At 38.8% G+C, this 23,720-nt stretch overlaps 3 protein-coding genes across 4 annotated transcripts in view; 1 reads left to right on the top strand and 2 right to left on the bottom strand.

Annotated features, from left to right (window-relative positions):
• The window catches only part of mew (multiple edematous wings), a 58,580-nt gene extending 41,390 nt beyond the window's left edge, over window positions 1-17,190 (bottom strand). For both annotated transcript variants that reach the window (XM_017068597.4, XM_017068598.4), the window contains exon 1: window positions 16,493-17,190. In XM_017068597.4, coding sequence (XP_016924086.2) covers window positions 16,493-16,707 — 215 coding nt within the window. In that variant the 5' untranslated portion in view covers window positions 16,708-17,190. The remainder of the gene's footprint in view (window positions 1-16,492) is intronic.
• Window positions 10,850-13,434, bottom strand: LOC108005354 (kinesin-like protein KIF23). The gene has a single exon (XM_017068600.4). It carries the CDS (start codon window positions 13,432-13,434, stop codon window positions 11,413-11,415), a length of 2,022 nt encoding a protein of 673 aa, XP_016924089.2. The 3' UTR covers window positions 10,850-11,412.
• A 1,802-nt stretch (window positions 17,191-18,992) lies between the features above and the next one.
• On the top strand, window positions 18,993-23,064 carry comt (comatose). Its single transcript, XM_017068528.4, has 6 exons — window positions 18,993-19,231; window positions 19,312-19,400; window positions 19,476-19,694; window positions 19,766-21,394; window positions 21,455-21,613; window positions 22,331-23,064. Exons 1-6 carry the CDS (start codon window positions 19,223-19,225, stop codon window positions 22,461-22,463), a joined length of 2,238 nt encoding a protein of 745 aa, XP_016924017.1. The 5' UTR covers window positions 18,993-19,222; the 3' UTR covers window positions 22,464-23,064.
• Window positions 23,065-23,720: the final 656 nt, after the last annotated feature.

Below are 23,720 nucleotides of genomic sequence, written 5' to 3'. Positions count from 1 at the left end.
AGGGCAATCAATCAATGGAAAAGTGTAAAAAAAAAAGCCGAGAACTTTGCCAGAAAACTGTCAGTTGAACGAACTGTTTGAACGCCTTTGGCCTAATCGCACCTCTTTCTGGTTTTTAAGAGTCTAGTTTTCTGGCTTTTTCTGGCTCTCTGGCACCGACGCCCCCATTCGAGTACGCCCCCTGGATTTTCCGAAACGGGGGGCTGGGGTTTGAAAACGCCCTCCGAAAAGGGAACTGAAAACAATAACCTTATCAATTAACCCATGGGGAATTGCAGACCCACACAGATACGACAGTTTGGTGCCATGACTGCAACTCCGCCAGATAAACTTACCTGGAAAGCAAATAAGCCACAGAAAGGCAGCAAACGGAAAAAGCAGGTCTATGGACTGACTGCAAGTAATACAACTCATAAAGTGGAGCCCAAGTGCATAAAACACGGCGACAACAACGCGGACAACAACGAAACGGGTTGAAGTTGATCTTCTCTTCCGAAGGGGTATTGTAAAATTGATAGTTCATTTTAATATTATTCGACTGAGATAGGAATTTACTCAATGTTATGGTATCTAAGTGAGTTGGTTAAAATTTTCATTATTTCGTTCTTATATTGAGAACATTGATAGAAAAATGTACTTATAAAGTTTTTGAGAACGAATGTTCTCAATTCAAGAACAATGCACTTCAATATTTTTCTCTGTATTGTTAAGATTGTTATCGATAATATATATACATGTTATAGGAAAAATAATGAATTGTATTTCAACGGTCCTAACTAAACAGAAGATTCATATATTTTTAAGTTTTTAAAATTCAAAGTTCATTTTATTTAATTGAGGTAGGCATTTACTGAATATTATTGTAACTAAACAAAGTAAACATTTGTTACAAAAGATAGTGTATTATATATGATCATTAAGATGGACATTTTACATAAATTTATTTAACGAGTACTTTTATCTTTAGTTAAGATTGTTACCAAAAATAAAATATTTTATAGGGTAAAATTATATATGGTATTTCCATGGTCTTAACTAAACGAACATTAATTTTTTAAGTTTAAGTTTTTTTAACTGATGTTCTAAAAAGCCAAAAATGTTAGAAGGTATTTTTGTAATTTAAAACTATTTGGATGTTCTTAAGAGATTTCAGCTAAAAACAAAAATGATTCTACGTATAATTATAATGTATTTAAAAATTTTAAATTTCATATCAGCTGGACTCTAGTTTTCCGAAATATAAAATTTAATCATTATCCATTGTGAGGGAAAACATAATAATATAATATTAAAATCCTTATAGAGTACTTCAGACCCGACTCTATTTTCTTGTGGAGTATTGTTACTGCCTTTTGGTAAAAGTGCCGCACTGCAGGCTTGTCAACATCACTGTGTATCTGTGTGTTCGTTTATTCTTATCAAGAGTTGTGTCGCCATCGCAGTTTTCGATTTTGGCGCCCACACGCAGTCGAAGAAGTTGATGTTGGAGCTGAAGTTGCTTTTGAAGTTGAAGTTGAGGCTAAAGCTAAAGCTGTAGCTGAAGCTGAAGCTGAAGTTGTTGCCCCAAGCCAAAGCCTGGGCCCCCCTTATATTATGTAGTCTGGGTGTTGGGGCTGAAGTTGCAGCTGGGCTGCAGTTGCACCAACCGAAAAACTGAAACCCAACTCGATGCGGAGCCAAGTCAAAATTCGTCAAGCAAACATGCCACCAAACACCCACGTGCCGCAGTTTCCCAAGGCGGGTGGGCGTGGCCAGTCGATTGGCGGCGGGATTTGCATTTGCAAAGTCGAACTGGCTGGAGCTAAAAATATGTGAGACATATCTATCTGGTGGGAAATATAACAAAACTTTCTTACATTGCAAAATAAATATGAGAAATAATAAAGTCATTTATTGGAAATTATTATCACATCGCAAATATATAACCTTTTCCAACACTCTTTGTCACTTTGAATATTTTCAATATTATTAATCACATTTTTAAACCGTTTCCTAGTAAAATATAAATAAAGAACTATAAATTGATTAATTTATATTCTTTAATCTATGTATAATCCATATCTGTAATCTATATTATTATTAAAATCTGTATTCTAAGCATAAACAAGTATTTCGTTTTTGTTTTTAACAATTTTTTCCCAACAAAAAATATTAAATATACATATTTAAGGATAATTGAACGTATAATATTAGAATGCAAAAAGTGCTCGGCATAGAAAGTTGTTTATAATAAATAGCCAATTTTAATTTAATGATTAGGGATATTTATTTTATTTTTTAGGACTATTATTGATAGAACTAACCCATTTAAGCGCTACTACTGGTCCAAGAAACCTAATTTAAAAAGAAATTTTCCCCTTTTTTCTCTCTGTGTGCCAAGAAGCAAATGGGGTTGGCTGGAAAAGGGGGCCGGGAAGGGGGAGACAAACAAAGACGTCCCAAAAGTGGGCGACAGCGGGCGTGGCAGCCGTTTGTTGAACTTTCCAGAGTTAAACAAAAAATTGAAGAAAAAGCGGGGAAATCTTCAACTGAACAAATTTAATCAATCCTCAGCCCATGTGTGTGTGTATTTGTTAGCTTGTTGTGTGTGTGTGGGTAGCTCCTCACCCCGCCCACCGCCCCTTTTCCAGCTGATGAACTGCCAACATCTGTGGCAGGCAGCCGCAAACTAAGTAAAACAAAATAAATAATCATAATAAATAAACGAGCCACGAAAATCTCGCAGCAGCATGTGAAAAGAACCGGTGAAGAGATGCAGTTTGGGAAAACTGAGGGAAAACCAAGGGAAAATGAGGGGAAAACTTTGTGGCAGTTGCAACCAAATTGCGCGAAGCCAAACGCCTCAAAGTGCCAAGAGCGAACAGCTCGCAATCAAGGCAGGAAAATGCCGAGGCCATAATTTGTGGGACCAACAGAAAAAAAATAGGACCATCAGAAGGAAAAGCCAATGGAAAATGAAGAAAAATCGTGAAAAACACACGAAGTAGAGTGTGAGAAGACCAGGGAAATGCCAAGAAATAATTTAGAACTCTGCAAATGATAGATTTCGGTGTCAAAACAAGCATTTCCATGATGGATAAATTAGCTCAGGAAAATGGCGGCAAAACGGTTTCAAACATTTAAATTGTATTTTAAAGTAGAAGAAATTATAAAGAAAACAAATCTTTATTAGACCTTAAAATATTTTCATAAGTTATATATTTTTAAATAGGTTACTGTTTTTATAAAACATTTGGCTGAGAATGATTGTCATTTACTCAAATGTTATTTTAGAATGAATAGGAAGAATTTCCCCATATAAAAGTTGAAAATTTTTTTTCAATCTTCGCCTTAGGATTACCTCAAAGAAATAACCAATGAATTTCAGGTTTTCCGCCTGATTACGTTACACAAGAATTCAATCAAATGGAAGTGTTGAGGCTAAGAAAAATCTCAATTAGACCCCATCAACGAGTGAAGATCATTTAGCCACAAATGCCAACAACTTTAAGTGGCCGAAACGTTTAAGCTGATCAAATAATGCCAAGGGTGACCCCGATCGACAAAAGAAGGTTACCGCTCTCGTGTAGAGTTGCCATAACACCAGAAGTGATCAATTTCATTCGGGTCTTTCTCCGCAGCAACTCCAGATGCAAACTCCCCAAAGGCTCGATACGATCTTCATTTGGTTCACCCCGAATGGCCCAAAATGTTTAACAAACTGCCAGCCAAAATCGTTACAACCAAAGACCGAAAAAACCGTAAAAAAAATAAGAAAAAAAAGCGGAGAAAAACAAAACCGATCGCCTGGCGATCTCCCAGCACGCAAAGACCCCCCGAAAAAAAAAACAGCCAAACAGTAAAAAGAAAAAAAATGCTGGAGCTGGGAGAAAGAAACCGAATGAAAAAATCTTAAGTTACCAGCAAGGCGTCACTTTTCATTAGAAACAAGCAACAGCCAGCAACACGATCGCAGATCCGCCACGAGGAGCGGGAAGAAGCCACTTGGACCGGATCGAGGTGGACGGGAAGGTTACCAGGGGCGGCGAACCAGGGCGCCAGGGGGGGCTATATGGCCGAGATGGAGAGCGATCTCAACAAAGTTTCAGCTTACTGGTAAGGCACACACGAAAAAATTTAAAGGTTTTTCAAAAAAACATCAAAAATAAAATTAAAAAAAAAAATTTCCTACTTTGTAATATTCTCACAAAGGGATAGTATAGGAAATGATATTTACATATATGTTTAATCAGATAAATATTGTTAGAGAAAAATATCAGCAATAAAGTAAGGTATCTGGTATCCTAAAAAGGTTCAGGAAATACTAGTACCATTATTAGGTCGGTGTTGAACTCGGTACTAGAATATTTTGGTCAATAATGTCAGAATTCTCCTTTTGAAGTGTTTTTCACAGCATTAAGGTATTAAAAGGTTACATAACAATGTGTTGAAATAAATTTCTGGAAAATAGTAAATAGGTCGGTGTTGAACTCGGTACTTGAATATTTTGGTCAATAATGTTAAAATGGTCCTTTTGAAAGTGTTTTTCATAGCATAAGGGTATTAAAAGGTTACATAACAATGTGTTGAAATATTTGTCTGGTAAATGGTAAATAACATTAACCCATTTCTTGCAGTGTATCTTGGTGACTGGGGCAGGTACGAGTATTGGCAATGGTTCGATCCATCTGCGGCCTTTGTCTGGCCTGCTTTGCTTTGCTTCGCTCTCCCTCTTTCTCTTTCGCCTTCCCCGGTAACGAGTTTCATTCGCACAATTCTCATTTTAGCCCCGGGGCAAACAGAAAACATCGAGGGGAATTGGATGGGGTAACCACGGTATTTGCTCCATAAATCTCACCCATGTGACTGCGATACGAACAGGGTTAATGCCACGGCCGGGGAATCTGCGTGAGATGAGCCACCAAAGCGATCGGGGATCGGGATCGGGATTTGATCGCAGATCTGCGGTTGCCACCTCGTCTGGGTCGAGGTCTAGCTTTCCCATACTCCATTTACCTATGTATATTTTCATTGACAACCCAGTTATCTAACTGAACCGATCCAGTTGATATTGCCCTTTCTTGTTAACCCGGTTTTTGGATCGGGAAACATTAGTATATAAGATATTTTATTGATCAGATGATAATATAAGACCCATTAAATCCTTAAACTTTTGATCTTGATCATATCTTTTTGTCAATAGATAAATTTTCTTTATGTAGTAGATAGTAATACCTTATAGTTTCTTTATCATCTCTTGAAAACAGTTTTTTAACCAAAATACATTGCACGCAGAGATACCTATTTTAGTAATATTGTGCAGGTTAGGTTTTAAAGGCCATATTAATCCGCTGCTTTTGTTGGTTCACCCTGTACTTAAGATTATTACCCAGTTTTTGTCGCTCCTTTCTGTCGTTTGGGCTCCCCACTGATCCGCAGATCCTCTGCCGAACCCACTGATCTTTAGCCCATCCTCCGTCATTACGAGATTGCGGTTGCCCAGCCCAATGGGCAATTTGTCGGAGTTTCGAGCGGTGGCAGAGTGGAAGCGGTTGCCACATTTTTTTGGGGCTTATTGATTTATCGTTGGCTCAGGGAGACGATTCTTCGGAGGTCGCTTCTTCTTGTCGGCCGATTCTTCTAGTGGGCCGATTCTTCTCTGCCCCCTTTAAAGGCCCCGGGGGCGTGGGCTCTTTGATTTCTATGCGCAAAATCATCGTGAGTGTTTTTTTTTTTGTTGCCACAACTTCGTGTTTGATTTTTTTCCTGCTGTTAACCCACGCGGCAATGGTTTTTTGTATTTTTTTTTTGATTTTGATTCGGATTTGGGATTTCGCGGCGACTCTCCGCCCGAAATCTTCGCAGCTCTTCGGCGCGATTCTTCTGTGCGACTGCCATCCAATTGGCAATAAATCAAGAGCCGCCCACACGCTCTTTTCAGCTGTATGGAGTGAGGTCTATGGAGTCGAGGCTGTGGCAACACTTTCGGAGCCTCGGGTCTCATTAGTTGCTGGCAGAAATTATGTTGCAAGTCCCTGGGTTTTCGCAAATGTATCTGAATATCTGAGTATCTGCGCCGCCTTGTATCTCGCCACTCGACAGATGCTGCTGCCTAGGCAAAGACCCAATCCCAGTTCCCATATCGGTTTTCCTATGCGAATCCGTATCCGAATCGAACCAGCCTCATGTTTCCCACACCAAAATGGGCAATTTTTCCTATTCGTAGACTCCCCCCTTTTGCATTGGATTCGGGTTTTCCTCTATTTTCTATAAATACGCATGCCAACTACTCTGCCCTCAGCTCCCCGGAAAATCAATTGAATTTTCACGCATGTTTATGGGCCGCTCAACGTTCCACTGAGCAGGCGGTTTTACCGTCTACAGTGGGATCAATAATATTACAAGATCTTAATTCTTGAAAGGTGGTGTTCCATCAGCTGGATCATACGCATGGGTTTTTTCCGGGTTTGTTTATTTAATAAGGCCAAGTTAATAATACTTTTAAATAGATACGTTGCAGAAAAATCTATGACTAATGTGTATATTTCTTGTGAATCTAACAAAACAAGTATTATATTATTTCAAATTTCACTATAATATTGCTAAATTTTTGAAGAAACTTAAATATACAAAAATAAATAGGCTTATTTTTACTTAGCCATTATTTTTGATACATTTACACTGTGAACTCGATTAGCTAAAAATGAACAAGTGAACTTTTCTCATGGATCTTGGCTGCCAGAAGTCACACCCCCAACCTTCCCCTACTTCCTACTTCTTTCCCTCTGACAGCCTTAGGAAAATCGGCACTTAATACCCCACGATCGCTGTTGGGCATCTAAAACCACAGCAGAGGTCACTAAAATAGGTGGAAACTGTTTACAATATTTTGTATATATATAATTTTCAAAAAATAGCTATAATATAATTAAATAATGAAAATATTATTTATATATTATTTTTTGTAAGGAATATACTATTGGTATTTTCATTGGTATTTTTTTAAAGATTTAGAGTATTTTAATTTGAAATTTGGTAAGGTTACTTTTTTATTAAAAGTATAAAATCTGATATAACATGAACACTACATTCAATTAAGCAAGGAATATATGAATAATTAGTATTTTTTGTAAGGTCTTACAGTATTTTATTTTGAAATTTGGTGAGTACTATGCAAGTAATTTGTATTTTTTGTAAAGATTTTGGCAAGGAATATGTAAGTAGTTGGTATGTTTTGTAGATTTATAGTATTTAAAATTGAAATTTAGTAAAGCATAAAATCTGATTTTACAATAAGATTACGTTCACTTAAGAAATCAATATTTTAATGACCCCAATTGTGCGTGCCAGTGCTCATATTTATGGCATACACACATGTCTGCCAGCTTACATTGCCTTAGCAAGTGTTTTTTGGCCATTTCCCTGTCGGCTGTTAGTTTGGCGCTTTTCGCTTTTCGCGTTTTTGGCTTCATTTGTTTACGAGGGGGAAATTGGGGAAAAGGGCATGGTGGAGTGGGGAGATGAGGAATGGGCTTTTGGGTTGGGTTCTTATTATTTTTTCTGCGTTTTTTTGGTGGGCCTGGGCCAACTATTTGGCGGAGATATAGACAGACACACGCACCAGCAGCGAAAAGAGCAACAATAATAACCATAAACTGTCGACCAGCCCCGTGGATAACCCACCCCAGAAAGCACCACCCAACCACCCAAAACCCCCCCTTTTCTGCCGACTGTTTGGCGTCTGTTGACCTCATTTCGCCGAACAGTTTTTTAAGTTAAGTTCTCTTCTATATTTTGGCGCAAACAAGGAACACATGGTGGCGGCATAAGCACGAAGAACAAGATGTGGCAGAACCAGAAAAAGATCTACAAGATATACAAGATCTACGAGATCCCCGGAATCCCAGAGATTTACAAGTCAGCAAAAAAGCGATATGGTTGTTCCACATTTATGTATGAATAGAAACAAAAATTTGAGATCATTCTTCTTTTTTTTTAGTTTGTTGAGCCAACAAAATAATAGTATTTATATGTATAGTATATATATGGATAAAGAACACAGATTGTATAATGGAGCAAACCATGACTAATAATAAACATATAAATAACTATAATGAAAATACTTTAGATTTATCTCTTTATAAAAGAAAAGAAAACTTGTTAAGTAAAGTTCATAATAAGTTCCCATTGAAATTGATTCTAGATGCTAATTAATAGTATTTATATGTATAGTATATATATGGATAAAGAACCCACTCTGAATTAAGAAGAAAACCATGACTAATAATACACATTTAAATAACTAAAATGAAAATACTTTAGATTAATCTCTTTATAAAACAAAATGTAATTTTCGAAACTTTAAGTAAAGTTCGCAATAAGTTACCATTGAAATTGATTCTAGATGCTAATTAAAAAATCAACCCATATATGAGTATACGTTTAATGGATTTGTGAATGCCATATGATTAATAAAATCGCCGGCAAGGGTATACGAAAACAATCGTATACCTTAATCGACCGTCCCTGCATCGTATCTCAATTTGTACTATATCATCGAGGGTGATAATTGCGGCACGTATGTGCCTGTGCTGGAAAAAAAAATTAAGATGGGCCGGCGATAAGCGAGTGACATTATTTGCATGTGTACCTTTTGGCGTACTGCACTCTCATTAATAAAACAAATATGCGACAATCGCAGAATGCAAATAAAATAAAAAACAAAAGGCGGGCATGAAACGAGTTGGAAATTCAAGGTTTCGCACTGCATTATCGGTCAGGAAAATGAATGCATCGCTTATATTCATTCGTCTCGGCCTTCGAGGAAAAATAAAGTCCGCATCCGGTGAGATATTGCAGCTTCTACTACTTCTTCCGATTTCAAGTGCGTCATTTACAAATGAAACACAAATCAAACTGATAAATAATGGGTCACCCTTAAGGTTAAGGTTTATTTAAACAAAGCCATCTCTTATATAAAGGCTTAAAATATATTATGCATCTCATTTAAATTTTTTTTTAAGGGCTGTTGATTTTTATTATAATTTTACAAACGTGTGATTTCTTTACTAAAAACACGTAGCAAACAGTCTACAAACATCTACACTCGAAAATCACCTTAAATCAACGGTCGACACAAAATACAATAAACATTTTTCATTTGTCCTACACTGTTCGTGTGGCGGCAGAGATCGAGAAGAGCTCAAAACAGTCGGTCTTTTAGATGTACGCCTTGATTTGGCTAAACTGCGACTGAAAAACCATTAAAAAAAAGAGTATTTTTGACCAAAATCTGAATCCCAAAAATAACCGATGTACCCCCTTATAAAAAATGAAAAATTGGGTCAAAAAATAAATGTTCCTTAAAGTGATGGGAATCGATAGCATTTGTAGCCAGCTGCTCAAAACAGTCGGTCTTTTATATGTACGCCTTGATTTGACTAAACTACGACTGTAAAACCACTACAAAATGAGTATTTTTGACCGAAAACTGAATCCCAAAAATAACCGATGCACCCCCTTATAAAAAATGCAAAAATGGGTCAAAAAATAAATGTTCTTTAAAGTAATAGAGATCGATAGCATTTGAAGTAAGCTGCTCAAAGCAGTCGGTCTTTTAGATGTACGCCTTGATTTGAATAAACTACGACTGAAAAACCACGAAAAAATGAGTATTTTGGACCAAAATCTGAATCTCAAAAATAACCCTTATAAAAAATGCGAAAATGGGTCAAAAAATAAAAGTTCTTTAAAGTAATAGAGATCGATAGCATTTGCAGAAAGCTGCTCAAAACAGTCGGTCTTTTAGCTGTACGCCTGGACTTGGCTAAACTACGACTGAAAAACCACTAAAAAATGAGTATTTTTTACCAAAATCTGAATCCCAAAATTAATCTTATAAAAAACGAGAAATTAGGTCAAAAAATAAATGTTCCTTAAAGTGATAGGAATCGATAGTCGGTCTTTTAGCTGTACGCCTTGATTTATTCTAGAAATTCATAACAAGTAATAAGTACATTTTAATAAATTAAAGGATATAAGCTAAGCCTTTTCTCTACCCACTCATGCTCGGCTTAACCAGAACTTTAACCGGAACTCTAACCGAAGTTCATGTACAGTAAAATAGAGTTTTATAGTTTATAGTTTCCAGGAATGCAGATGTGTCTGAGTACGGAAGACAGGCAAGACTAATGTCCCTAACTACTCACGTTCCGTTTAACCAGAGCTTTAACCGGAGTAATGGGGTACCAGGTTCAGGTTCAGGTTTGACGGTTTTTTTTTTGTCGTTTGAAGTTCCCATTCCGGCGACCCCACAATGCGCGTGATCTGCACGTCCAAGAGACAGACAGTCGAGGGGGCAATGCATGACGAACATGACGTTGGCTTGTCAGCAAATCAAAAGCCCCAATGCACATGGCACATGACCGGCGGCCAAGGGGCCATCCACTTCGGACAACCACGGATCGTGCGAGTGAACGTGTAAATGGATTTTTGATTGCAGTCGGCGGCTTTCAAGCCCCGTTTCATATTTCTTCTTTTTTTGTGGACCCTGGACCCCCTCACCTACCGATCGTAGCCTTGATCATGGGCCTGACAAAATGTGACAAATGCATTCCACCTAACTGGGAATGCAGAACACTCGCCCAGGGAAGATGTATAAAAGCAAACGTAAAGGCCCGGATTAAAAAAAATTGGGAACTCAGATCCGTTGAGCTGTGGGAATGTGTGTCACTGCTTTCGTGGCAATAAAAACATTTACAAGTCGTGCTATTTTTAATAAAAATATATATTTGTTGTCTAGTTACTCTTCAACGTACTTGATCAATTGACCTTTTTATCATACAGAGGATCATTAGTAACACGCTGTGTTACTCCAAGATAAATACAATATTTTCCAGTCCAAAGAGATAGTCTGTCCTTCATAATAGCATGATAGCATTCTTTCCAGATCTGATATATAGAAGTGAATTCCTTAGCGATCTAAATTCGAAATGAGAGTACTTTCCAAGATGGGATCACAAATGACTAGAACTTGGGATCAAGATGTGATGGGTGTTTGGTAGTGATGCCAGACAGATTGAGTTTTGACCCCTTCATCCTTTTCCCATAAGTTACCGGATCGTGGATATGGTATGTAACGGATTTCCTTAGAGATCAATATTCGTAGAAAAGTTACTTTCTAAGATAAGATCACATATGACTAGAACTTGCGATCAGAATTTTTTGAGTGTCTAGGTTTAGTAGTGATGCCAGACAGGGTGATTTTTGACCGGTTCGTGGATAGATAGTCTCTCCTGTATAATAGCATAAATCATCTTTGTTCTGGACTTCAGAAGTGATAGTTGTGAAATTCCTTAGAGATCTAAATTCGAAATGAAGATACTTTCCAAGATGAGATCACACATGACTAGAACTTGAGATCAGGATAGGTGCTTAGTAGTGATGCCAGACAGGTTTAGTTTTGACCACTTCTTCCTTTTGGGCCTTGCGCCATCTGGCATCTCCAGTTGGCTCAGAGTTCTCCTTGCCCTCTGACTGACTGACATGTCGTTCCAATTGCTCGTTGCGTCCGTGTAGTAGGTTTTCCGAAATCTGGGCCCGCTTCTCGGCCTGCTGGGCCTGAACGGAGATCTTGCCATAGCGCACCGGTTCGTGGGTCACCTCCAGTTGATCCACCAGTCTGGAGGAATCGAAGATGGTCTGACTCAGTTCCTTTAGGGCCGTGGCCTGCAGGACGAAGATCTCGTCCCGTTTACCATGCATTCGCTCGAGGAAATCCTTGCTGAGGGTCTTGGAGGAGACCAGCAATTGCTTGCGTCTTGCTATATGGGACTTCAGATTCTCGATCAGGGATTGGGCCTGCTCGAAGGGAGGCAGCTCGATGGGTCTAACCGTGCGAATGGCCCGGTAGTTGGGCTTGTAGTTCTTGTCCAGAAATGTGGCGAACAGGCCCGAATCGGCATTCATGGGCTTCTCCTCATCCTCGGGGTCATTCGCACCATCTTCCTGAATGTATATGGTTTCCTCGGCAAATCGCAAGGCCCGTATGTTCTCCAGCACCTGACCGCGTTCCTGGCTAATGGAGGCCAGGCAGACGACACAGGCCAGGTTCCTCACATCGAAAAAGTGCCTCAAGAGCTGGGTGAGACTGCACTCCCTGGAAGGGGGCGTCTTCTTGGGCGTCTTGCCCTTCAGGACGTCCAACTGATTGCTATGCAGGCAGCTGATGCAGTTGCGCACTGTATAGACCGTCTTCAGGGCTCCACAGGAACGTCGCGTGTTGGCCGTGGACCCTAGCCTGGGTGTCAGGACCTTCACAATTGTGATTTGACCGCACTCGAGGAGCTCACTTCGCCGGATATTATCGTAGACCACTAGATATATGTTGATCACCAGGTGGCTGCCGCCATGATGGCTCCATGCCTCCCTTTTCGTCAGGGCCGCCTTGATCATGAGCTCCGCCTCGTCGGCACTGCGAATCTCCAGGCGGTTGGCCCCCACCGCAAAACACCTGCCCTTGCGATCCTCCCGCAGGTTCATTGCTGGCGGACGTCCATCGGTCTCACTGTGATGGTCCAGGAGATCATAGAAGTTGCCATCCTGTACGATAATCATGCCCAGAAAGCAGGCTCGCCGCTTATGACTGGCTTGGATCTTCACGCCATTCAATTGCCAATGGCATTCCGGACGACTCGGCGTGGTTCCAGACTCCTGGGATCCCTGCAGCATGCGATCCTCCTGGGCGGCCAATTTCTGGGCAGTTCTAGCCGGGATGCAGATGAATCCAGCGCCCAGCTTATCCGCCTGGACGAGATAGCGTTCCACGAGGTCACAGCCGGCGAAACGGAAAATGGACTCCAAGGTGCGACGCAAGATGCCACCATTCTGGGAATTCCGGGATCCAAGAAGCGAGTAAGTCTTGCCACTGCCGGGGGCTCCGGTAATCAGGATGAGGCCACTGCCGCCGAGGAACATCTGCCGCAGGATCGGCTCCGATATCTGCTTATAGACCAGCGCCTGCGAGGCCCGCTCGCTGAAGATCCGCCGGAACCGGAACTCGATGTCATAATTGGGTTGGGCCCTCGGTGGACCAGTGCCCACACCCGGAGCACCAGTGGCTGCACCCGGAGCCGCCGGCAGAGCAGTTCGGGTCACCAGAATGGTGTGCGGCGGCTTAATCAACATCCATGGGCGATCACTGTACATGAGTTGCCGCTTTCGCTGCTCCTCCGTTAGTCCCGGATCCATGTAATCCAGATTGGGCTCAATGGCGGGACGAACACGCAGATAGACCATCACCAATTGCTGCTGGACGCGACGCGAATCTAGAGGATCCAGCAGATTAGGATCGATCCGCTGAGATCTCCGGCACTCCGAGATATTCCGGATGCCGCGATGGAGGGTATAGGGTGGGGGTTGGTTCACGCTCTGCGAACGCCTGTTTCCCTGATTCATGATGGATGGAGTGGGGGATCTGCCTTTTGGACAAGGTATCTCTCTGCGGGCAAGGCGGTGGGAATATCTCGATTAGCTTCTGTTTATGGCAAACACGGTGGTGTGGTGGTGGTGGTGGGGCAACACCCAGTGTAATTACTTTGACCCACTGACAACCCACTGGAGTGGAGTTGACCAGCTCTAAAAGTGTTGCAAATACAAACTGGCCGGGGATTAACTGGGGGAATCCCAAAATGGGGGTCTCAATTGCTTTGAAACACTTGGAAAACAGTGGCCCATATTTCTAGTTTTCAATTATTATAAATATTATTACAAATATTATTTCGATTCAATTTTATTTTGACTATTCAAGGACCTTTTTCTTGTCCACTTAAACTTAAAGTACGCTTTACACTCTGATTTCCTATAGGTTTAAGGTTTTAACCCTACTTTAAATTTAACATGAGGACGAGAAAACAGCCCTAAATCATGTAGTTTTATCGAAATAAACACTTAAAAACAGTGCTATAATATTTATATTTAATGATTTTGTTGTAAGTAAATAAATAAAATAAATAAAATCAGGATGAAACAGCATTGAAAAAGTTTTAAACTTTTTTTTAAAACCAAAATATTTTAATTTCTCCATTTTATATTATCGAAAATGCTTAAAATTGGGATTTTGCTAAGCTTTTAAAAACTTCTAAATTTACTTTGAAGGAAACGATCATTGGTTTAGATTGAAATGTAGTACTAAATAATTTTTCGCTGTGTATTGGCGCATCCAAGTCGCGTCTTGTATTGATTCCAGATTTGTTGTCTGCCCATTTTTATGGTCATTGCCGTCTGGCTCCGTTTTGTCTACCGAGTTTGGTTTGGCCAATATATATATATGTGTTTATAAAGAGAAAAAGGAGGAGGCCAGCTTACAAGCATAGTTGCCATTTCGGGAGTGCAGACATTTAGGCCCGACCAATGGCACCTTTAATGAGTCCGCAAGCCTATGAAAAATGCAAATTTATCGACATCCGCTCCAATCAGAAAAAGCAAACATTAAAGGGTTAAGTTAAAGATAAAAAAACTGAGTACGGAAAATATTAAAGGGGCAGGGCTCTTCAAAAGGAAAACAAACATTTCGACTGTTCTGCGATTATCTGTCGCTCGCTATCTGTCCCATAAAAAAATACCAGGCAAAAAAGTCGATAAGCGTACTCACAAATATTTGCAAAAATAAAAGATGTAAAATAAACAACCAAAAACTCAAAAAATATTTCAAAAACCAACAGAGCAAATCCTTATTCAAATACTGGAGGGCAAATAAGTGATTAACCTATCGCTAAATAAATAGATCGCATAAAACGTCGATGAGTCCTCACAATTTCCAAGAAGCATATAACTTGGGATGAAAATAAATCGAGAGAACTTAAATAATATTTGTAGTGATTCATTTTTAGTGAATAAAACTACCTATTTGGACTAATTTTAATGGGTTTTTTTTACATGAGTTCTCTTTTGAAAAACTTTTAAAATAGATAACGTGAATTCCTATTTTATTATATTAAATGAACTTACAATGGCTTTGAAACTAACTATTTGGAATATTTAACTGTCTGGAAAAAAGTTTAGAAATAGATTACACCATTAAATAAACTTTTAATGTCTCAAAAACTTTTTGGAATATTATAAAATGGGTTTTTTTTTGGAAAAAGTTTGGAAATATGTTATATGAATTCTTATTTTATTTCCTTAAATGAACTTTAAACGGAACTTTAAATTGGAATATAATTAAATGGGTTTCGATTTTTTCACAAAGTTCAGCAGATTTATTTTTGATAATTTAAATACTAAATAATCTGATTAATTGCTCCATATTGCAACATCTGTCTTGCATTAAGCAAATGCATTTAGATTATTGTATCTATTTTGATTCGTTCCAATCCACTGCGTTTTGGCGGAAAACTATTTAAAGCCTGGCATCATCTCTCGAAATACTCAATATTCCAACACTTTATGGTAATCCAACAATGAAAACACGATTCTAAACAAGTTTCTCGCATTAGCAAACATCGAAAGCCCCAACAACAGCAATAACAACAATAATAACAACAACAACGAGATTGCAATGCAAATTATTATTTGTTGCTGTCTGTGCTGCTGATTAATAACAATCAATGCCAGTCAATTAAGCTGAAATCGATTTGGCGAAAATAAAAACCTGTTTTCGCACCGAGGAGATTCCCCGCGTGCCGCCAAGAATTCGGAATTCGGATTCGTATGCGAATTTTTACCTAGAGAAGACAAGTTGCTGGCGATTCTGCTTTACCTGATCTCCACTGATCTTCTGTTTACCCAAAATTTTTCCTCAGAAAAGTAGAGTTTCAGCAACCAGACATTTTTGAAATAAATCATTAAAGAGCGTTTATATTTGAAAATGGATTTACAAATTTGATTTCATTTGTTATTCCTAAATACATTTATTGTAATATTTCTGAATCTTCATAAATAAAGAAAATAAAAAAGATAGAATTTAAAAGAATTTAAAAGTATTTACTATAATGTAAAATAAAGGTAACTATTTTTAAACAAATTAACCAAATGTTATATTAGCTAAGAAAGTGAACAAAATATCTTCAGCATTTAAAACTTCCCAATTGATTATTTGAAAACTTGTAAATTTTCCAAAATAATTTTTTTGTTTTGCTAACAAATATGAATTTAACTAAAGGTTATTTTTTACATATTAGTATATAACAACTTTGGGTCAGGTAAGAAAGTGAACTAAATATCTTTAGCATTTAAAACTTCCCAATTGATTATTTGAAAACTTGTATATTTTCAAAATGAAATTTTTGTTTTGCCAACAAATATAAATTTAACTAAAGGTTATTTTTTACACGTTAGTATTTAACAACTTTTGTTAAGGGTAATTTGCTTATCGCTTGAAACTATTTAACTCTCCAGCTGCTTTACCTAATCGAACTTTTGCTAATGATTCTTTTTTGAGTTGCGTAACCAGTATGTACGTTTCCTTTTTTTTTTGGAACCTCTAAAAGATAATAATTTTCGGGGCGCCACTTACCAATTTGTTTTGTTGGGCCCATTGACCTCGCCAATTGTGTGGGTGGCCACCGAGTAGCCAAAATTTGACTTCGGATGCCCATATTTCACTATGGGCAATCGTTGTTCCAGGTTAAAGCAGAGAGTAGGGATCACAATTTGTAGAATTAACCAAATCTGTAGCCTTCTTCCGATGGATAAAGATGATAGTGTGGAGCGGTACGAAGACTCTTCCATGATTTGTGTTTTTTGTTTTTTTTTTACGCAAATATTCAAAAAATATTTGTATTTTAAATGCACGTGCACCGGGCACGGCAAATGGAAAGGTTTTACAGCCGGCGACCTTTGGCAAAACGGCAAAAACAAAAAAGAAAAACACTAGATCCGTAGAGATCTTGGGATCTTGGGATCAACAGGTAGTCCGCGTATTTTCCACGCTCTTCTCCGCTCGCTGCAGTTTTTCTTTTTCTATTTCTTTTATTTTAATCGTTTTACGATTCCTCTCTTCGCACGCACTCACAGCAAAAAAAATAAATAATAGATCCGTTGGCGGTAAAAGTTAAAATACTATAATACTATTACGTAAACACAGTCCACACGCATTCATTTTGATAAAGATTCGTGGTTTCCTAATCGAATTCCGCCCGATTGTCGGAATCGGACACGACGCAGGTATTTCTTTTTTTGTGGGACGCAAGCGACTCGAAACCGAAACTAGCAATAACATCGCCGAAAAAGTGTACGTATGTTATATAGGGTTGGATCAAACATTCGGCTGGATGACGACATGTTCGACACTATGATACAAAGTTCGGGGATTTGTAACTACACTAGACACGGTCACAATTCTTTCAAGGATAAAGAAAGGTATAAAGTAATTTAAACAAATTATATATCTAGAAAAGGAAATCTTAAAAAAAATTATATATCTAAAAAAGTAAATCTTAAAAAAAAAATTGTATTGGGTAAAATAAAAAAAAAAATTTGTAAATAGGTTTTGGGAATTTTTAAACGTACTTTATTTTCAAGTTAAAACAAGTCTTGACCAAAAAAATATAAATAAAATAATAATAAAAAAATAATATGTATATTACTGCACATTATTGATAATAACATACATATATTACATATTTTAAAAATATATATTCATTTATTCAACAAATTTACTTTGCTTCTGTCAGTTTTGAAGTCGAAAAAGGAAAACGTAAACTTATATTCAAAAACTTTCTGTTAAATATCCGTTATTTTACTTTTAAAAATGCTGTGTTGCAGCCAGTTGCAAGCGAACGGCGAACATGTTGCGAGCAATCCGTTGGAAGGTTCGTTGGTTGCGTCAAACGATAACTTTGCCGGCCGCGAAGAGGAACTATTCGATAAACTTAAAAATTTAAACAACTTTACTTTACTTCGGGCCGTTCTTGTCCGCTTGTTGAATTAAAAGCAGAAAATGTGGAGTTAGCTTAAAGTGCGGACCACAAAACGCTCATTGAAGCATCAAAAATTCGTGTAATCACTAGCAAATCATTGTTATTGACCTCAATAGGACAATCTGATATCACTTTAAAGAACACTTCTTTTAAGAACCCGTTTTTACGTTGACCATATATTGTGTGCCCCATCAATACTCACTGTTTTTGCACTGGTAAACTGCGATTCCTCCTCAAACTTATCGTTAGTTTAGAAAAGTAACCAAATCTTATTGTCCTCTGTACTGAAAATCGTGTATAAAATTTATTAGTAATTTTGAACAGCTCTGAGGGCCTAAAATCTAAAACGACAATGATTTGTTTCTGTAATGAACCGAATGATAGAAACTGACATTAGATTTTGACTTTGCAGTAACTACTAGATTCCTAAATTCAAAAGTTTATTACTTTGGAGTTAAGTGACCATTTTACACCTAAGAAGGACCGAAACTTAAATGAATTTTGGTTCATAACTATCTATTTGTGAAGATATATTTTTTGACGAATTTAAATAGATACTTTTTAATGATATTTCTGATCCACTATAAAGAACATACCCTGTTTTTGTTCATATATTTAAATTCTTTTACATAAGCGTTTGGAAATATTTAAAAATCGTACCTTATTGATGATATGTCGCTTTTAATAGACAATATCAAAAATTTTCTGATTAAAAAAATTTAGAATGTCCCGAAAAACAACATTTAAAAATGGTAAGTATATTTTTAATCGTATCACACTCTGTTTTTAAAAAAAAAACTTGTAAAAAAAATGTTATATAAAATTAAGAGCTCGTTTTCTCGTCCGCATGCTAACATAAAATTAGGTTTTAAATATAGAAATCATACGGACATATAGAGTTAAAATCAAATTTTAGTTTAAAATGCAAGCTAGAAATTCGTAAACTTATCATTTAATTTTGAAGCTCATTTCTAATTTTAAAAAACAATACAAAATAATATCGATATCCTCATATTTGGCCAACAAAATTTGACGATAAGAATATTTTCCCAAAAAATATCGATTACTGTGGAAAACGACCGCGCGCATGTCCAATTGACAATTAAAACCATTTGTCCTGAAACTTCAGAAAAGATATAGTACTGATTCTGTATTGACTGAAATCTAAGTAATGTTAAAACAGTGACGCAGTAATAAATATCAGAAAAGGTTAATTCGCGCGTAAAAGTGCGACTATTAGCCATTAAAGGACTCCCTTTGAAAGATTATCGATTTTTCGGTAGTTCCCAAAGAATCTCTGAAAAAATTACCCAGAATCTAACGAAATGTCTTATGTGAGTTGCGTTTTATATATTTATAAGGATTTGTCATGTTTTTTTTGGTAGTTACTAATGGATTGTATTGATTTCCACAGCGCTTGAAGGCCACAAAATGTCCTACGGACGAGCTTTCCCTGACCAATCGGGCCATAGTGAATGTTGGCGATTTTCCGGACGAAGTGAAGTAGGTGTTCCTGCGATATGGATACATGTGTCCTGGTACTCTAAATAGACCCATTTGTATACTCCCCATTCCCAGCTATGCGGACATATCGCCAGCTGCAGGACAGCACTTCATTTTCGCCCTAGAGAAGACCGTTGAGGTGCCCAGGGGCTATGTGGGCTTCTCCCTGGTCCAGAGGAAGTGGGCCATGGTGTCCATTAACCAGGAACTGGAGGTGCGTCCCTATCGCTTCGATGCCAGCTCAGATGTCATCACCTGTGTGTCCTTCGAAACGGACTTTCTGCAGAAGAAAACGTAAGTTTTGCATATAGTATAGAAAATCCCGAGATTATGTAATATCGATTATAATATACCATCTCCTGCAGTGTCTCCCAGGAGCCCTACGATTCCGATCAAATGGCCAAGGAGTTCATCATGCAGTTCGCTGGTATGGCCCTAACCGTTGGACAATCCCTGGTCTTCAATTTTAAGGACAAAAAGTTACTTGGACTGGCCGTCAAGTCGCTGGAGGCCCTCGATCCCAAGAGTTTGGGCGAGGGCAAGGAGACAGCCATGCGTAATGTCCGCTTTGGTCGGATTCTGGGCAACACGGTGGTGCAGTTCGAGAAGGCCGAGAACAGCTCCCTGAATCTGCAGGGCAAGAGCAAGGGTAAGGTGGTCCGTCAGTCCATCATAAATCCGGATTGGGATTTCGGCAAGATGGGCATTGGTGGTCTGGACAAGGAGTTCAACTCGATCTTTCGGCGAGCCTTTGCCTCCCGTGTCTTTCCACCAGAGCTGGTCGAGCAACTGGGCTGCAAGCACGTCAAGGGCATCCTGCTGTATGGTCCTCCGGGAACTGGCAAAACCTTGATGGCCCGTCAAATTGGCACCATGCTCAATGCCCGTGAGCCGAAGATCGTCAATGGACCGCAGATCCTCGACAAATATGTGGGCGAATCGGAGGCCAATGTGCGACGCCTTTTCGCCGAGGCCGAGGAAGAGGAGAAGCGTCTGGGACCCAATAGTGGGCTACATATCATCATCTTCGATGAAATCGATGCCATTTGCAAGCAGCGTGGCTCCGTGGCCGGAAATAGTGGTGTCCACGATACCGTGGTCAACCAGCTGCTGACCAAGATCGATGGCGTTGATCAGCTGAACAACATTCTGGTAATTGGCATGACCAATCGCAGGGACATGATCGATGAGGCTCTGCTGCGACCCGGCCGCCTTGAGGTCCAAATGGAGATCAGCCTGCCCAACGAACAGGGTCGCGTCCAGATCCTCAATATCCACACCAAGCGCATGCGCGACTTCAATAAGATCAACGACGATGTGGACAACAAGGAGATTGCCGCGCTGACCAAGAATTTCAGCGGAGCCGAGCTGGAGGGTTTGGTGCGTGCCGCCCAGTCCAGTGCCATGAATCGCCTGATCAAGGCCGATGCCAAGGTCACTGTGGATCCCGAGGCCATGGAGAAGTTGAAGGTCAATCGGGATGACTTCATGCATTCGCTGGAGAACGACATTAAGCCGGCATTCGGTACCGCCCAGGAGATACTGGACAATATGCTGGCCAGGGGTGTCATCAATTGGGGTTCCCCGGTTAGCCATCTCCTCGAGGACGGCATGCTGTACGTGCAGCAGGCCAAGGCTCCGGAGTCAAGTGGCCTGGTCTCCGTACTCGTCTCCGGTGCCCCCAACTCCGGCAAGACGGCACTGGCCGCCCAGCTGGCCAAGATGTCCGACTTTCCGTTCGTAAAGGTCTGCTCACCCGAGGACATGGTCGGCTACACTGAGTCGGCCAAGTGTCTGCACATCCGAAAGATCTTCGACGATGCCTATCGCTCCACGCTCAGCTGCATTGTGGTGGACAATGTGGAGCGTCTGCTGGACTACGGTTCGATTGGTCCCCGGTACTCCAATATGACACTGCAGGCGTTGCTGGTGCTGCTCAAGAAACAGCCACCCAAGGGTCGCAAGCTGCTCATCCTGTGCACCTCGAGTCGACGGTGAGCGGGGATTGGAATTACCACTTGTATTATCTCTATTTAATGGTATTTCTCTTTCAGTGAGGTTTTGGAGGAGATGGAGATGCTGACGGCCTTCACCTCGGTGCTCCACGTGCCCAATCTCTCGCAGCCGGACCACGTTTTGGCCGTGCTCGAGCACACGGACATCTTTAGCAAGGGCGAGATCCAGGCGATTGGCAAGAAGATGTCTGGAAAACGGTAGGTTTTTGATTTCAACATATATTTTTGGAGAGGAAATACTATTTCTTAGGCAATGATTACATCAATTTTTATAAATGTATACATAGATGACTACTACTAAGGTGTTCCCTTAGGATATCCTTATGAACCAAGTTCTTGATATCTTAAGATATTCTTTTTTTTGAAAAAGAGAAATTTGAACAAACAATGAGAAATGTTGTATTATAAAATGGAAATTTCTTTAAAAATGAAATAGTTTTATCTAGATTCCATGTTGGTTATATAGTTTTGGTTCTGAAACCAATACTTATCGGTACAGCATACTTTATTTATTTTACTTTTGAATTGGTTTTTTTAAAATTTGAATTGGTCAATAATCTTTTATCCATTTACCTATTATGAAAGAATTAATACCGATTTAATTTCTGTTCCCGGTAATCAAATCGGTTTATTTCGGTTAACGGTTCTGGTTTTAGTTCCCTATTTTGTCCTAGATAACAAATTTTTGAAAACTTTCATGTTTTTGAATTAAATGGCAAAAAAACTAAAATATCTTATGGCAACTTTATTAATTGGTGGCTAAAATTCCGAATATTGTTTTCTAAAGAGTTATTTTTGGTAGAAAACTCTCGTTTAACTAAATATAAACCAACTTACCTTGTATAGTAAGGCTTTTATATATTAAACTAAATTTAATATAATTATAAGTATTCATTTCCTTTTCATCTTGTCCAGCGTCTTCATTGGCATCAAGAAGCTCCTGGGACTCATTGACATGGCACGTCAGACGGAGCCGTCGCAGCGGGCCATCAAGTTCCTGTCCAAGATGGAGGAGGAGGGTGGCCTGGACATGGTGGCGAGGCAGTGAGGAATATGAAACTGGATGTGCCCGAATGCAGTCTCAATTATTAGCTCCTAAGTGCAGAAGAACGGGCAGGAGATGACTCCGAATCAGAAGCGTTGACTCCATGTACACCTATACACCGCAAAAACTTATACTAGTCAGATACAAAGACATATATATATATATACGATCCAGGCTTCGCGTTGTTTGTTCGGTCCCAAACCAAGAAAAGAAGAATCGAAAATCCACATCCCGAAGGAGTTTCCTATATTTCCGAGTTCTCCCCCACAGAGCTCAATCAAATCAGACAGATATGTGAGACCCGTGACCTGAAGATGATGGCATATTAAGCATAATACGGCGAAATACGGACAGATACTCAATTAAATTTATAAATGACACGCGTAGCTAATAATTCGTTAATAGCATAATAATCTTTCTCGTTACCTTTAATTTTAGGATTCGCTTCGGTACATTCTCAGAGCGGGAGAAAACACCAATGTTTTGCCACTGGCATTGTGAATTTTTGAACTAATTAATTCAATATGTATTAAATCAAATACTGTTAACCGCCAATGTTATACATATATCTTAAATAAAGAAAACGATCTCAAATTCCATCTTAGCTGATTCGCTTTTATAAATATGGGGTATACTTACTGAAACAGTCCAATTATTTCGGATCACTAGAGAGAAATAAAATAAGAAGACCTCCATAAAATGTACTCTTGACGATTTCTTCGATTTATTTCGTTTAGAAAAAGCGACACACAATATTACTCTTAATTGTTTCATGTTTTTTGTTCCTTGGACTTATTTGTGCAACAATAAACAAAATATAAATATAAATATTTGATTTTGTTTTCATTTTTCTAAAATCATTTTTTACTATTTCTCAGCTTATGGAATTATTTTATGTTTTTTTATTTTTTTGCAGTGCGCAACAACAATATTTTCTTTTATTAGTATAATTTGTTAATGTTTCTTGTTATCAGTTTAAAGGTTTTTTTCAAAAACGTTCTATCAGGAGGAGAGGTAAATGGATGGATGGTGGTTGGAAATTTAAGATAACCCTCGGGGCCATTACCAAATTCGAATTCGAAAACCAAAAATAAAAAGTGAAAATCATAGATTAAACACAGAGAACAAAGACATTTTAGGTTGGTATTTTAAAGCGTCTCAATACTTTTTTAAAACCAAAATTAGTTTTTAGGGTCTTTTTTTAATTTATTCCAGTAACGTGTTTTTTTTCGAAAGAAACCCTTTTTCAATGATCATTTC

This window comes from Drosophila suzukii, chromosome X, assembly GCF_043229965.1.
Source record: "Drosophila suzukii chromosome X, CBGP_Dsuzu_IsoJpt1.0, whole genome shotgun sequence".
In the NCBI taxonomy this organism is placed as follows: domain Eukaryota; kingdom Metazoa; phylum Arthropoda; class Insecta; order Diptera; family Drosophilidae; genus Drosophila; species Drosophila suzukii.
The sequence above is the reverse complement of the archived record's forward strand: the minus strand, read 5'-3'. Positions and strand labels throughout refer to the sequence as shown.

What these genes read in the sequence shown, in the direction of transcription:
- LOC108005354 (XM_017068600.4), bottom strand. Translation starts at nt 13,434, where the DNA reads ATGAATCAGGGAAACAGGCGTTCGCAGAGCGTGAACCAACCCCCACCC.
- comt (XM_017068528.4), top strand. An exon ending in CTGTGCACCTCGAGTCGACG is followed by an intron (nt 21,395 to 21,454) that starts GTGAGCGGGGAT and finishes TTTCTCTTTCAG; the next exon opens with TGAGGTTTTGGAGGAGATGG. An exon ending in AAGAAGATGTCTGGAAAACG is followed by an intron (nt 21,614 to 22,330) that starts GTAGGTTTTTGA and finishes CATCTTGTCCAG; the next exon opens with CGTCTTCATTGGCATCAAGA.